Raw genomic sequence first — 15,861 nt, 5'->3', positions numbered from 1 at the left:
GTTATAACTTTAAAAATAAATTAATTTAAAAAATAAAATTAATAAAAAAAATATCCTCGGGTGAGGATTAAAAATAGATAAAAAGATTCTGTGAGGTATTTTTGTTAACCTTCACCTGAGGATATTTTTCCATTGATTTTTAGAGGGAGTGGAAGGGAGGGGGAGAGACAGAGAGAGAGAAACATCGATGTGAGAGAGACACATCGGTACCCCAACCGGGCCAGGGATCCAGCCTGCACCCGAGGTACGTGCCCTTGACCGGAATTGAACTTGGGGCCCTTCAGTCCTCGGGCCAACGCTCCGTCCCCTGAGCCAAACCGGCTATGGCCCGGTGAGGATGTATGACTTTAGTAATTCACACGAACCACATTCAGACGCTTAATATTTTTAATGTGATAAAAACGGATCGAAGAGGAGCCGAATTCAATAACTCCTGCTCCAGGTTCTAATCGGATCCAGCAGGAGAACTGTCCAGGCCACGCCTGCGTGGTTTCTGGTTATTTGTAACTCTGAGTATTTGTAGATCCGTATCAATAAATCGTTCTAAAATATTTAAAAAAATAAATAAAGTCTGTCTTCATCTCTTTCTGGTGCAGTCTGAAGCCACCCCTTCTTATTTTGTCTCCACTGACGACTGGAAGTAAGTTTTTCTCGGCGCGACTACAGCAGCGTGTGCGCCGCGTGAAGACAGTTATCGGAGGACACGTGTGCGTTTCCATTGACGAACATTCTCCCTGCTTGTGTTTTCCTGCAGGTCACATGGCCGAGGAGCCCGTGGAAGACACGGACCCCAGCACTCTGTCCTTCCACGTGGTAGGTCACCCATTTCCCACGGCGGCGCTGACTCCCGCCTTCCCTTTCCCCATCGTTACGTCTTTACATTTTTTTTTTTTTTTTTTAGAAAAGGTGGAAATTTATTGAAGAACAAGTACAGATTCCCCCGTGGGGAGGGGGAAAGATTTTCACAGCACAGAGGATGAAAGAGCCCCCTCTTTACATTTTTTTAAAAATATATTTTTATTGATTTCAGAGAGGAAGAGAGAGGGAGGGAGAGAGAGAGAAATATCATTGATGAGAGAGAATCGTGGATCGGCCGCCTCCTGCACGCCCCCTACTGGGGATTGAGCCCAGGACCCAGGCACGTGCCCTTGACCGGAATCGAACCTGGGACCCTTTGGTCCCCAGGCCGATGTTCTACCCACTGAGAAAACTGGCCTGGGCGTCCCCTCTTTACATTTCTGATTACTTGGCATTTACATGAAGATTAGAAACCCCAAGATGAGGTTTTCCCTTGATAGCTTCTTTTTTGAAAAAAATACTTTATGAGGTGACTTACTTTATTTTATTTCTTTTAAATATATTTTTTATTGATTTCAGAGAGGAAGGGAGAGGGAGAGAAACATCACTGATAAGAGAGAATCATGGATCGGCTGCCTCCTGCACGCCCCCTACGGGGGGTAGAGCCTGCAACCCGTGCATGTGCCCTGACCGGGATGGAACCGGGACCCTTCTGTCCGCAGGCCGACGCTCTATCCACTGAGCCACACCGGCTCTGGCTAAAGGCTCCTCTTTTTAAACTGCAGGAAATATGGAGGGAGAATGGCACTATGGACAGGAGAGGGAGTGTGTGTCGTGGTCAGAGCTGAGGGAACTAGGAAGGCTGATTCTGTCTCCTGTCCCAACACTAACTTCTCGTCAACCTTGCTTTGGTTTCTCTAAGTCAGGGGTCCTCAAACTTTTTAAACAGGGGGCCAGTCACTGTCCCTCAGACCTTTGGAGGGCCGGACTATAGTTTAAAAAAAAAAAACTATGAACAAATTCCTATGCACACTGCACATATCTTATTTTGAAGTAAAAAAACAAAACGTAAAGCAGGGGTCCTCAAACTTTTTAAACAGGGGGCCAGTTCACTGTCCCTCAGACCGTTGGAGGGCCGGACTATAGTTTAAAAAAAAACTATTGAACAAATTCCTATGCACACTGCACATATCTTATTTTGAAGTAAAAAAACAAAACGGGAACAAATACAATATTTGTATTTGTATGTGGCCCGCGGGCCGTAGTTTGAGGACCCCTGCTCTAAGTCAAGAATACAGCCCGGCCGGCGGGGCTCAGTGTCTGAGCGTCGACCTGTTAACCAGGAGGACACGGTTCGATTCCCAGTCAGGGCACATAGCTGGGTTGCGGCTGCATCACCAGTGTGGGGAGTGCAGGAGGCAGCCAATCCATGATTCTCTCTCATCATTGATGATTCTCTCCCTCTCTCTCTCTCTCTCTCTCCCTCTCCCCCCTTCCTCTCTGAAATCAATAATATATATAGACATATGTCTATACATACATATATACATATATATCTATATATCTATATCTACTTATCTATCTATATATGTATATATATATTACAAGCAGGCTATGTGTCAGCCCTAATGAGAAGTCCAAGGCTAAACACGTGCAAGGTTTTAAATTAAAATCCTGACTTTCGCAAGACAATGCTTTCTTTTCACTGTGATCGCGTATATAAGTGACTGTGATGTTTAGAAATAACTCTCTTCTGTTGGTTTCTGCAGTCAGACAAATATCCTGTTCAAGATACGGGACTCCCTAAAGGTAGGTACAGTTACTGCCGCTACTTGAACTTGTGATTGTTGAATATCTTGAATGAAGCGCTCGTCCAAGTAATTTTTCATTATTTAAAATTGTGAAACAGAAACATACCAGTCATTGAGTTCATGGCTTCTTTGATGATTATTTCAGGCATGAATTTTCTTTGTTGTTGTTGTTTTTAAAACACGTTTTTAATGACTTTAGCGAGAGAGGAAGAGAGAGAGATAGAAACATCCATGATGACAGAGAATCATGGACTGGCTGCCTCCTGCACGCCCCACACTGGGGATTGAGCCCCCAACCCGGGCCTGTGCCCTGACCGGGAATCAAACTGTGACCTCCTGGTTCATGGGTCAGCGCTCAGCCCTGGCCCCCTCTGTGGTCTGCACCCCCAAGCATCTATCTGCCTATGGGCGAGAAGCGACAGCTGCTTCTACTCAGGGGCCTGACGAGCACCCCTCTGGTAACCGAACCGGCTTTCCTGTGGTTTGGGTGGAAGTCACCGTATCCCCTCCCCACCCCCCTACCCTCCAGGCTCAGCCGGGGCCGAAGCCGTCCAGCCTTCTGCTGACCACAACTGATCCCACAAAGGGACCCGGCCGACGCTCCCCCCCGCCTCTCTGGGGTGGCTGGGCTCAGGCCTGAATTTTCTTATTTAAATCTATACACTCTAACATTATCGGTCAAGTTCCTACGGTGTTTTTAAATATGCACAAAATGAAGAGGCCCGGGACTCTGGGTTGCAAGTGACAGACATCTAACTCGAGTTCATTAAAAAAGTGGGGAGGGACTGATTGGCTTAAGGGCTTGGGGTGCCACTAGCTCCCAGCATTGGCCGGAGGCTCTGGCTGCCTCTCTCTCTCCCCCCCTCATCTCTGTCTTCTGTTCCCGGCAGGCTTTCCCCACGTGGTGGGAGAGATGGTCCCTGACACCCCCCTAGCTTCCCCCTGGTGCTGCTCACGGGGGTGGAGAGAGAGGGGCCTCCCCCAGCACCCACAGCCCATTTCAGGGACATTTGACATGAGCTGTGGCCATGTGGCTTCGCGGAGTCAGTTGTGGTCAGCTGGAGGCTGGAGGGCTCCGGCCCGGCTGCGCCCGGAGGGAGGGAGGGTGGATGGGGAGGGTATACAATGATTTCCACCCAAACCACAGGAAAGCCGGTTCGGTTTCCGATGGAGGGGCGCTTGTCAGGCCCCCAAACCAAACAGCTCTCTCCTCGCCCGTAGGCAGATGTTCGGGGGGTGCAGACCACAGAGGGGGCCAGGCCTCTGCTTGTCCCAGTCTCCCCTGTGGGGCGGCCTGCAGCGCTGCACCCTTCCCCGAGGCCGAGCTGCCAGCGGTCACACGGGAGCGTGCACCTGGGCTCGGCTGACACCCCAGAGAGGCGGGGGGCGGGGGGCACAATCAGATCTGACCAACTTCAGGGCCGCCCTCCTGCCCCCGCTTCCTGGGGAAGGGAGGGCTTCCCGGCACACGTGGTGGGGTTCCCAGCAGTGCCTGCAGCCCCAGCCGGGGTCACTGATGGTGGGCAGGAGCTCCCGCCGGGCCCCCTGTGGCTCTGTCACGTCCCCCCCCACCCCCCTCCAGTCCCTGCTCACCAGACTTCCCTCTGCCCCTTGAAATCGCACGTTGTATTCCGTGTGCCTGCTGTGAGCGTCCCGGGAATGGCAGGGGTGGAGGGAGGACCAGCTGTGAGCCCAGCCCTGGCTCTGAGCGAGGCTCTGGTGGGCGCACCCCCTGCCCTTCCAGGGGTGACTCTGAGTGTTTGAACCCCCCGGTGTGGGGTTCTCTGGCTCACGGGCAGGGGCCAGCCTGGCAGCCAGGCACAGGCAGGGCGCAGTCCCGGGTGGCACCAAGACCGGAATAATCAGATCTGAAGACTTCAGGGTGCGATGAAGAGTCCTCCGGGGAATTTATTTTTCATTTTATTTTACGTTATTTTATTTATATATTTTTATTGATTTCCGAGAGGAAGGGAGAGGGAAAGAGACATAGAAACATCAGTGAGAGAGAACCATGGATCGGCTGCCTCCTGCAGGTCCCCCACTGGGGATCGAGCCCACAACCCGCAACCCGGCCTTGCGCCCTGACCGGGAATCAAACCGTGACCTCCTGGTTCCTAGGTCGACACTCAACCACTGAGCCATGCCAGCTGGGCCATTTTATTCTTTATTTTTTATTGTTGATAGTATTATAGATATCTCCCATTTTCCCTCCATCTTCCCCTCCTCCCAGCCACTACCCACCCTCCAGGTCTTCACCAATTGCCCAGGTCCATGGGCTGTGCATATAAGCAGATAAGTTCTTTGGTTTCTCTCTCCTCATCCCCCACCCCCACATGGAGGCATGTCGGTCTGTTCCATGCCTCCGTGCTTGGGGTCTTACTTTGTTGGTCAATTCATTTTGTTCATCAGATGCCACAAATAAGTGAGATCAGGTGATATTTGTCTTTCTTGCTTTGGCTTCTGTCCCTTAGCATACTATTTCCCAGGTCCCTCCATGCTGTCCCATCGGGTAAGAGATCCCTCTTTTCTACAGCTGCGTAGCATTCCGTGGTGTAAATGTCCCACAGCTTTTTTTATCCACTCACCTGCTGATGGGTACTCGGACTGTTTCCAAGTCTTAGCTAATTGATAAATAACCGGGGAGTTTATTTAAAATTCAGATCCGGGCCCCACTACCCAGAAATCATGACAGGCGGGCGGGTCTGGGGTCAGGCCAGGGAGCCTGCATGTTCACACTTACCTAAGGGGCCGGGCCCAGACCTCACTTTGACAGCCAGACTGAGAAGCTGTAGGACTTGGTGTGCCCGCCGGCCAGGCCTGTCGGAGGGAGAGCAGAACTCAGCCTCGCCAGCCTGAGTGGACTCAGCGGTGACTTCGGGCCTCGGGGCCTCAGTTTCCCTGGAGGGCAGGGAGGACATGTTAGCATCCACCTCCTAGGATGCGCGTGTCTGAGAGAAGTTCATGGACCGAGTCTGGATGGTGCCTGGCACACGCAAGCATCAGACGGACGGATGGAGGGAATCTGGCAAAAGAATTGTGCAGCCCGGCTGGTGTGGCTCAGTGGTTGAGCATCGACCTGTGAACCAGGAGGTCACGGTTTGATTCCTGGTCAGGGCACATGCCCGGGTTGCGGGCTCGATCCCCAGTAGGGGGCGTGCAGGAGGCAGCTGATCCATGATATTCTCTCATCATTGATGTTTCTATCTCTCCCTCTCCCTTCCTCTCTGGAATGAATAAAAATATATTTATGCCGAAGCCGGTTTGGCTCAGTGGATAGAGCGTCGGCCTGCGGACTGAAAGGTCCCAGGTTCGATTCCGGTCAAGGGCATGTACCTGGGTTGTGGGCACATCCCCAGTGGGTGATGTGCAGGAGGCAGCTGATCGATGTTTCTCTCTCATTGATGTTTCTAACTCTCTATCTCTCTCCCTTCCTCTCTGTAAAAAATCAATAAAATATATTTTAAAATAAATAAATAAATAAGTAAATAAATAAAAGAATTGTGCAAATCAGTGTTGGGGACTGTCGACAGCTCTCACAGCCCAGCGGCAGAGAGGGGGGCTGTTTTAGAGAAAGAACGAGCCGCAGCGGCTCCGGGAACGCACCATCAGGGTCCCATCTTTCTGTAGATCTTTGATCGGCCTTGAAGAGATTTCCTGTTTTGAAAGAACAAGATTGTTGCTTGGCAACCTGATACTGCAGTGATTGTACTATTGGGTTTCTCCTAGAATTTGAGTTTTGCAAAACCTTGATTAAAACGGTGATGAGTTGACAAATGAGGCGGCTGTGAAAACCATACACTCGATCTTTCTTCTGCCCTCATGCGTGGGGAATCGTATTATTAGGCACATCGTCTCTTATCTCCAAAGACATACATCATCTCATATGTAATGAACCAGGTCCAGGAGTTTAAACACTTACTCCAACATTTGCATCCAATAATAGAACAATTTAATGTCTGCTGGGTTTTTTTAAAATATTTTTTTTATTGATTTCAGGGAGGAGTGGGAGAGAGAGAGAGAAATCAATGATGAGAGAATCATGGATCGGCTGCCTCCTGCAAGCCCCACAATGGGGATCAAGCCTGCAAACCAGGCATGTGCCCTGACCGGGAATCAAACCGTGACCTCCTGGTTCACAGGTCGATGCTCAACCACTGAGCCACACGGGCCGGGCTGACTCCACATTTTGAGAGAAAAATGTCTTTGGAGTCTCAGGTCTTTCCCCGCACTGTGCTTTCTACTACTAAACTGTGTCTTTTTTTTCCTAGTTGAAGAGTGTGATCCAGTCCCTTCGAACGGCCCAACAAATTCTGATGTGCACCATCAGGTAAGGAGAATTCCAGTTATATTTTTTACTCTCTGGTATGGATAACTAGAATTTTTAAGGAATTCCCTTCTAGCGCTTGAAAAATAAAGAAGCATGCTTGCCTTCCTGGTTCATAGGTCGATGCTCAATCACTGAGCCATGCTCGCTGGGCTGTGTATTCATCTTAGAGACAAGAAAAGGAAGAGAGAAGAGAGAGAGGCTCGCTGGGCTGTGTATTCATCTTAGAGACAAGAAGAGAGAGAGAGAGAGAAAGAGAGAGAGAGAGAGAGAGAGAGAAACATTGACGTGAAAGAGAAACATCGATCGGTTGCCTCCTGCATACACCCTGACCAGGGATCGAACCCGAAACCTAGGCATGTGCCCTGACTGGGAATCAACCCGCCACCTTTTCCGTGTCCACGTGCCGACCACATGTGAAGTTCTGTGTAGTGTGACTAATAGAGCATCAGTCTGTAATAAGTCACTCATGGTGCTGTTCTTGGCTAGCCAAGCCGCCTTAGTGATAAAGCACGCGGTTCGAGCCATCACACAGCCCTCTTGAAAGTTGTTGGTGACGCTGCTTTCGCTCTGATCTGTGGGTTTTCCGTCACCCACTGGGAGTCTCTCGTTACGTGTCCATTTGCCACTTAGCATTTCCCTGGGAGTGACGGTCCCCTGATTGACGTTGACATTGAGTGGCTGTGAATTATTTTAGGGAACCTACTGTATCCACTCTCCCTTTCTTACAACTCTTCCTTTGTTGAGCCAAGTTTTCTCCTTCACATTGCTTTGTGACACCGGTTAGATTCCCTTCAAGATACAAGAATGCCACAGTGATTACTTGGCTTCGAGGGATTTCCCCAAAACCATGTAAGATTAGGCGCAGAATAGACCTTAGCATGTTGCTCAGTGTTTGTTTGTTTTTCCCCCTCTAGTATTTGTGTGACAATTCTTTCTGTGTGCAGTCAAGGCTCTCCTGAAAGATGAAGATAGATTTATCCACTAAAATGAAAGGGGGGGAACCTATGTGAGTTTTTTTGTTGTTGTTGCCAGCCCTGTTTTAAAATGGAACGTCTTCTGTTCCTGCAAAGAGGAGGCCTGTGCCCGCTCCTTCGGGGGGTTATTGCTGTGCCGCAGCTCAGGGTTTGTTCCAACGGCCGGATAGCCAGGGAGATTCTTTGAAACCTGCTTGGCAGCCAGAACAAAGGGAGCTCACGAGGCGAGAAACGTTTAAAACAAAACGAAACAAAAAAAACACACCCCACCCTGTGGCTCGGAAAGTAAAAGCAAGCTGAAAACACGCTCTTCAGAATATTGGAATTCGCCCTTTTCCCGATTTCGGTAACTTAAAGAGTAAACCCTCCTCTCCGAAGACTGGCTCGCGGCTGCCTTGTTGGAGTGATGCCAAGGGAGAACATTTTGGGGCGAAACATGGAAGTCTGACGTGTCAGGCAAGGTGTCATAAAGAACCCTTTACTTTTAGTCATTTAAAGTCAGTACCCAGCCACCAGGGCCGGCCACCTCCCCCGATTTATTCCAGCTGGTATTTGCTGGGCGTGGGTGCCCTTGGACATTAAAAGAGCCAGAGGGGGCCCTAGCTGGTTTGGCTCAGCGGATAGAGCATCGGCCTGCAGACTGAAAGGTCCCAGGTTCGATTCCGGTCAAGGGCATGTACCTTGGTTTCAGGCACATCCCCAGTAGGAGGTGTGCAGGAGGCAGCTGATTGATGTTTTTCTCTCATCGATGTTTCTAACTCTCTAACCCTCTCCCTTCCTCTCTGTAAAAAATCAATAAAATATATTTAAAAAAAAAAAAGAGCTAGAGGGGTTGCCCAGCCGGCGTGGCTCAGTGGTTGAGCATCAACCTATGAACCAGGAGGTCACAGTTTGATTCCCCGTCAGGGTACATGCTTGGGTTGCAGGCTCGATCCCCAGTAGGGGGCGTGCAGGAGGCAGATGAAAAATGATTCTCATCATTGATGTTTCTCTCTCCCTTCCTCTCTGAAATCAATTAAACGTATTAAAAAAACAGGGACAGTAATTCATTTAACACATGTGTTGAGTGTCCTTTGTGGGCCGAACAGTTCAGGGCACGGAGGCCCCAGCCAGGGAGCAATTAGACAAAAGGCCCTGCCGACCGTCCGGGAGTTCACCTCGCGGAGTGAGACAGAGTTCACGGCCCCCCAAAAAAATACCATTCGGAAGAGCCATCCCACCCGCCCCCGGGCTTTGGTGGAAATGTCACCAAATTGGAAATGTGATGGTATCTCCATTCCTACCTGGGTGTGACGGTGGTGTTTTGGTTTCCAGGGAGAAGAGAATGGCTTTGCAGACAGTCCCGGAGACCCCCTCGCAGGTAAACGTGTTGAGGACTAACCCCCCACACACTAATATGTGAAATGTCAGCTGACGTGAACGCGCATCGAGTAAGTGGTGTAGGACCACCCTTAACCCTGCACGGGCTCTTGGGAGTTAAGGTCCCTGTTAATGGATAGATTGACTTCAACCACGTTGCAGGCTGTCAGTTGTAAAAAATGTGGCCTGGGTCCAAGCGAAACGGAAGCCCTTCAGCGAGGTTGACTCTTCAAGGGACAGCAGGTGACGTCACTGAGAGCAGGCACCAGCGCCATCATCTGCCAGGCTGCCCGGTGCCGCCGCCAGCCCGCTGCTGTCTCCTTAAAAGGGTGTTTTAGAGAGAAAGTGGAGTCAGCCGGTCTTTCCTGTTGGTGGAGCTCAAACGCCCACTCAAAGCCCTTGGGTCAGTTTCCGAGTTGGTGAAAAAATAATTCTTCATTTTCCAGCTCCTAGCATTTAATGACCTCTGACGAATACTGTGTGTGTGTGTGTGGGGGGGGGTGTGTGCACCCCAATGACTTATCAAAGCCATAACCTGGCCTTTTACATTCATTTCCAACCACACTGGCAACCACACAGAGAGAAAGAGGTGAATTTACACCCCGAATCCGCATTGCTGCAGACGTGTTCGACCCTCCTGGGGCAGGCTGAGGTTGTGCAGGCTCCAGATCTGGCCTAGAGTTCATGTCAGGCCCCCAAGATTTTGCTGTTTGCAAAGGTGTCACTATGAAATGCTTACTGTTTAATTGTCTCAACAAACTTGAGGCCTCGTGACCCTGGGGGACGTTCTTGGTAAGGATCTGAGAGCTCCCAGGGGTACCAAGCCCGTGGGAGGGAACTGCTGTGGGAGTAGCGCTCGAAAAACCCAGCGTGCAAGATCGGACGGCACCTCCCCTGCAGGGAGCCCCATTAAGTCTCCTCTGATCCCCTGCCAGCACCCCCACGGGAGCCGTTCTCTGGGCTCCGCTAATCAACCTTTGTGAATTCCGAATCTTGTCCCAGTTCACAGTGAACTGTTCACTGACTGGCCGTGTATGACCTGTCAGCCCCAAACTTCACAGTGAGACGCCCCACCACTGGGCGGGACCTGTTTCTTACGTTGGTTTTAAGGACTGACACACACCTTGCCAAAGAGCCTGCTTGATGCCTGAACTCTTCTCTAATTTTTTTTAAAATACATTTTTCTTGATTTCAGAGAGGAAGGGAGAGAGAGAGAGACACATCAATGATGCGAGAGAATCATGGACCGGCTGCCTCCTGCACGCCCCACACTGGGGATCGACCCCGCAACCCGGGCACCTGCCCTGACCGGGAATCGAACCGTGGCCTCCTGGTTCATAGGTCGACGCTCATCCTCTGAGCCCCGCCGGCCAGGCCCAGGCCCTTCCTTTCCATCTGAACTGTCCGTAGCGTCCTGTCTACACTCACATCAGATGGGCTCTTGATGGCCACGGACAGGCTGCTGTGCCGGAAGCAGTAAGGTCTGATCCACAAAGCCCGTCCCCCTTTCTTGCAGAATGAGAGCTCCGGGGGGCAGAGCGTCGTGGGCAGGTCTCCGGTCCAGCGGGTCAGACCGCGGGCCCGCGAGCAAACCAGCCCCTGCTTGCCCGCATCCCAACCCCGATCCTCTGCACGTTACCCATCAGCCTTGGCAGCTTTTCGTGCCAAGCACAGCCCGCCAGGGGGTGGAGGATTGCACAATTCTTTAAAGGCCTTTACACACACCCCGAAAACTGGAATATCCACTCCACGCACAGGGTTGAAAATGAGTGGTAGCTGATAATGCCAGAAAGCTTATTTTTAAAAAATTTATGGCCACCTTATAATGTCTTTGTCTTTATCTGTGTTTTCTTCACCCACAGGGCTGCCTCTGAAGTGGTGCCAACATCCCGAGGGGTGTGCAGGGGGTGGACGAGCCAGGGCTGAGCTGAGCAGAGCCCAGCCCAGCCCAGAGGGTGGGCAGCGTCCCCACTGGGTGCCTACAACATGCCCGGGTTGTGGGCTCCATCCCCAGTAGGGGGCGTGCAGGAGGCAGCCAATCAATGATTCTCTCCCTCTCCCTACGTGACCTTGACGGTTCCCCTCACAAGGACATGTGTTTGGTCCCAGAGCATGACATGTCTTCCCCGCTGTCCTGTAGTGAATGCTCCCCGTGTAATTCGATCACCACCACGCTTATTAGCCGCTGGAGAACAGAATGTGAATGAATAACCTTGACAACATAAAAATAAGAGTACCACCACCCAGAGCTGGGGAGGAGAGGGAAGGGAAGTATGGGAGATAACGTCTTCATCGTACCTAATGACAGAAAAGAGAGACTATTAAGAAGTAGAGGTTTTAGCCCTAACCGGTTTGGCTCAGTGGATAGAGCGTCGGCCTGCGGACTGAAGGGTCCCAGGTTCGATTCCGGTCAAGGGCATGTACCTTGGCTGCGGGCACATCCCCAGTAGGGGGCGTGCAGGAGGCAGCTGATGGATGTTTCTCGCCCACCGATGTTTCTAACTCTATCCCTCTCCCTTCCTCTCTGTAAAAAAATCAATAAAACATATTTAAAATAAATAAATAATAAAAATAAAATAAAAAATTCAAAAAAAGGAAGGCAGGGCCTAGAGGCCCGAGGTGTCCCGGCCCCCGGCTGACCTGCGCTGTCCTGTTTGTTCCGCAGACGTCAGCAAGGTCGTCAGCAAGGCCGAGTCCTGCCGGGAGGACTGCACCTGCTCCGCCTGCTCGCTCCGGGCCCCCACCATCAGCGACCTGCTCAACGACCAGGACTTGCTCGACGTGATCAGGATCAAGCTGGACCCCTGCCACCCCACCATCAAGAACTGGAGGAATTTTGCCAGCAGGTGGGGCATGCGCCACGACGAGCTGTGCTTCCTGGAGCAGCGGCCCCAGAGCCCCACCCTGGAGTTCCTGCTCCGCAACAGCCAGCGGCCGGTGGGCCAGCTCATGGAGCTCTGCCGGCTCTACCACCGCGCCGACGTGGAGCGGGTGCTGCGCAGGTGGGTGGACGAGGAGTGGCCCAAGAGGGCACGCGGAGACCACCCCAGGAACTTCTAGGCCTCTGCTCCTCGCCTTGGCCAATTTGGACCTTGAAACAGCCCCAGACCAGGGAGCAATGTGAATCTGTTCTTTTATTTTTTTAATAATATATTTTTATTGATTTCAGAGAGGAAGGGAGAGGGAGAGAGAAACATCAATGATGAGAGAGAATCAGGGATCGGCTGCCTCCTGCACGCCCCCTACTAGGGATGGAGCCCGCAACCCGGGCGTGTGCCCTGACTGGGAATCGAACCATGACCTCCTGGTTCATAGGTTGACGCTCAACCACTGAGGCACGCCAGCCGGGCTGTGTTGCTCATTTTGGAGCCATTCACTCATTTCTCGAGTCAGATTCCCTCTGGATGCCCACGGCTTTCTCTCTCCCAGCCTCAGGCCAACATCTGCTTCCATTTTTCACCGACAGATGCAGAGTCAATGTGTGGGCTTGCCTTTCATAGTTAATAACACTTCGGTTTTCTACCCTTGTCCCCGAAACTACACAATGACATGGGCCCAAAGAATTGATGAGGTCGTTCTCTTTGCTCTGTGGGGGTTCGAGCTCCCTCCAGCCCCCCCAACCCTGTGCACGCCCTATAAACGCAGGGAGGCAGGTCTCTCTCCCCTTGTGTTTAGAGAGCATCGAGGCGGAGATGCTAAGCCACCTGCTGGGTCTGTAGGAGCTCCAGGTGAGTGGGTGCCGCACCTGGTAGTACCACTAGGGGGAGCGCCTGGAGGGACTCACCACTAAATGACTCAGCCTAGATGCCTCCCAGAAATGAACCCTACATTTGCATTGAGGGGCAGCCTGACAGGGCTGCTTCCCACCCCTTTTGGAAATGGAGAAGGGGGTGGCTCCCCACGGCTCCCTAAGCCGAGCCGTGTTCTTCTGTTGTCTGTGACACCCGGCCGCCATCTTCCGTGGAGGCCTGACGCGTCTTCCGCCATCACAGGCAATGCTTTGAAACGACTGGATTTTGGTGAGACTCTGTGTTGATCTACCTGAAGGGTGTACTTGTGAAGCCGCCTTCCTTTTGGTCTCCTGTTTCAACACGCGTTTATATGTTTCTTAGAAATAAAAGATTATTTTTACCTAGCATAATGGGTGCTACAAAATTAAAGGTGGATGCCAACCACTATCTCTAATGGGTGCTTCTATGTGGATTCCAACATCGTCGTCGCTTCTGTTGGTCCGTCAGAAGGCTAGTGAGTGTCTGAAATGTGGCCTGGACACTAAGGGGGCAACGATAAGCAACACCTTCCATGGCCCTGGTCAGTTTGGCTCTGTGGATAGAGCGTCCGTGCCTGGACCGGAGGGTCTGGAGTTTGATTCCGGTCAAGGGCACATACCTCGGCGGCAGGCTAGACCCGGCCCGGGTCTGGGGTGCGTGGGGGAGGCAACCAATCGATGTGTCTCTCTCACATCGATGTTTCTGTCTCTCCTCCTCCCTTCCACTCTCTGAAAACCAATGTCCTGTGGTGAGGACAATAGGACAGCATGAGCCACTGGGATGAATTAATTTCATTTGCACGCTGGAGATCTCTCCCATCTCCAAGATTCTTTTATTTTATGACAAAACCACAGTTCTAGAAGCTTGATTCCCACACCCGAGAAGACTAGGTTTGGGACATGATCCTGTAGAACATAAGAGGTAAGCCTGGTGAGTCCGAACACAGGGGGTCTAAGGCCAAAAAGAGATTGAGTACACGGGTGGTTGAGGGTACACAGGTGGTTGAAGGTACACGGGTGGTTTTGTGTACTTGTGTGGTGCTGGTGTTGGATGTGGGAGAGGATCATTCACATGAGCACAGTCAGTAGTGTGCTGGTAAGTGTTTAACATCTGGCTTGGGGATGGGATGGGGTGGGGTGGGGAGGGAGCCCTGTTGTAGCAGTGGTCCATTTCCATGGTGTAAATGCTCCCATCTGGCCAATGTCAAGGTGCATCATTGGCTCTCACGGGTGGTCTGAGGCAGCTCTAACACTCCACTGACCCTGATTTCCAAGTAAGGTCACAAACCATTGGTGGGACTTGCACACTCCTTAGGGGGTTATAAGCAGCATTTTTTTTAATGAAAAAAAAAAGAACGCTTCACACATAATGAGAGGATTGTTTTGCGAAATTTCAGTTTCCATCATCTTAAGTGTGTATGTAACAAGTCACAATGTAAATGCAGTCCTTCTTGTGGCTTGCTTGGAAAAACTCTAAAAGGCACCGCGGTGGTATCTTCTGTCTTTAAAAGGAACAAAAAATAAAGACAAAATAAAATTTAAAAAATCTTCCCTTTGAGTCCACACTCTGTTCCTCTCCATAGCAAACCTTGGTGAACGATTTAGTCATCATTATTTCCACTGCTGCTTCCTCTCTCATTTCTGAACGCAGTAGGTCGGTCACAGATGACTTCCAGGCTTCTAAGTCCGCTGGTTACTTCTATTTTTATTACTTTTCAATCCTCACCCGAGGATATTTTTCCCATTGATTTTTAGAGGTACGTGTGCTTTTGACCGGAATCGAACCCGGGACCCTCTGGTCCACCGGCCGATGCTCTACCCCCTGAGCCCCTGGCTAGGGCTGTGGGCTCCTCCTCTGTTCCGTGCCTTCCAGCAGCATTTGTCACGATGGGCAGTGCTCTCTCTAGACTTTCCTTCTTTGCCTTCGGACACTGCTGGGGTCCAGCCCCAGCGGTCCAGGGGTTCCCAAAGGTGTGGACGGAGTCGTCAAAGAATGTTTTACACGGAGACAGAGTTCAGAACTCTCTAGCTCTCTTTAGTCTCCGTGGATCTTCCTGTGCCTGGCTGAGGCCACAGAGAAAGATCCTGAGGCAAGCTGAGCCTTTATTTTATAGTCAGAGGTAAACAAGGTAGTGGTTACCATAGTTACACTGTTCTTGTGAGTTTTACTTGTTTTTGTTCTTATTTTTGCTGCACTTCCCTCAGTCCATTAGCTTCCCAGGTAAGATCTAGGGAGCGTCATAAGGTCAAGCCTAATTATGCTTAAGAGGACTGTGCCCTCTAAGCTGGGACTTGTTTGTGACTTTGCCAACAGGTCGGTCCAAGGCTTAACCCTATAGCGGCTCCCCACAGGACACCTCTGGGCAGGTCTCCGGGGCTGCCTTCCTCCGCCTCCTGGTTCTTTCTCTCCTGGGCTTCTGTCCTGGGTCCGTGGTCCAGTAGCTACTGTCCCCGTGACCCCATCGCGTCCAGGGCCTCCTTCCCCCCGTTTTCCTCTCTCCCGCGGCACCAAACGCTTGTCGGGAGCCTCAGGCTCTTTGCACGAATGGCTCCCGCGTTCTCCCCCCAAATCTGCATCCGCCCCCTCCTCTCACTCACCTTCACCTTCACCTTGACCTTGACCTTCACCTTCACCTGCACCTTCACCTCCTCCCGAGGCTTCCGGGCAGCGGCCAAAGTCGCCCCAGATGCTCCCCTTGCAACACCCCGTCTCCAGGGCGGCGTGACCCCAGACTCCGCCCCGTTCTCATCCCATCCACCCCCGGCCGCTGGGCAGAACCGGAAACAGCGGCGGACTGAGCGCCGGGGCGGCCCGTAGCCGCG

At 51.5% G+C, this 15,861-nt stretch overlaps 1 protein-coding gene and 1 long non-coding RNA gene across 2 annotated transcripts; one reads left to right on the top strand and one right to left on the bottom strand.

Annotated features, from left to right (window-relative positions):
• The first annotated feature begins 614 nt into the window (after positions 1-614).
• On the top strand, positions 615-12,456 carry EDARADD (EDAR-associated death domain). Its single transcript, XM_005881337.2, has 6 exons — positions 615-640; positions 755-813; positions 2,568-2,607; positions 6,878-6,936; positions 9,225-9,270; positions 11,935-12,456. Exons 2-6 carry the CDS (start codon positions 760-762, stop codon positions 12,327-12,329), a joined length of 594 nt encoding a protein of 197 aa, XP_005881399.1. The 5' UTR covers positions 615-640; positions 755-759; the 3' UTR covers positions 12,330-12,456.
• Positions 12,457-14,353: 1,897 nt separating this feature from the next.
• On the bottom strand, positions 14,354-15,853 carry LOC106723915. The gene is made up of 2 exons (XR_001359664.1): positions 15,655-15,853; positions 14,354-14,540 (listed from the first exon to the last, which is right to left on the bottom strand). It is a non-coding gene; the product is annotated as an uncharacterized LOC106723915 (long non-coding RNA).
• Positions 15,854-15,861: the final 8 nt, after the last annotated feature.

Source organism: Myotis brandtii, unplaced genomic scaffold, assembly GCF_000412655.1.
Source record: "Myotis brandtii unplaced genomic scaffold, ASM41265v1 scaffold679, whole genome shotgun sequence".
Lineage (NCBI taxonomy): Eukaryota > Metazoa > Chordata > Mammalia > Chiroptera > Vespertilionidae > Myotis > Myotis brandtii.
The sequence above is the reverse complement of the archived record's forward strand: the minus strand, read 5'-3'. Positions and strand labels throughout refer to the sequence as shown.

Coding starts and splice junctions, on each gene's coding strand:
- EDARADD (XM_005881337.2), top strand. CDS start 760: ATGGCCGAGGAGCCCGTGGAAGACACGGACCCCAGCACTCTGTCCTTC. Junction 2,608..6,877: donor AGATACGGGACTCCCTAAAG/GTAGGTACAGTT, acceptor TTTTTTTCCTAG/TTGAAGAGTGTGATCCAGTC. Junction 9,271..11,934: donor TCCCGGAGACCCCCTCGCAG/GTAAACGTGTTG, acceptor TTTGTTCCGCAG/ACGTCAGCAAGGTCGTCAGC.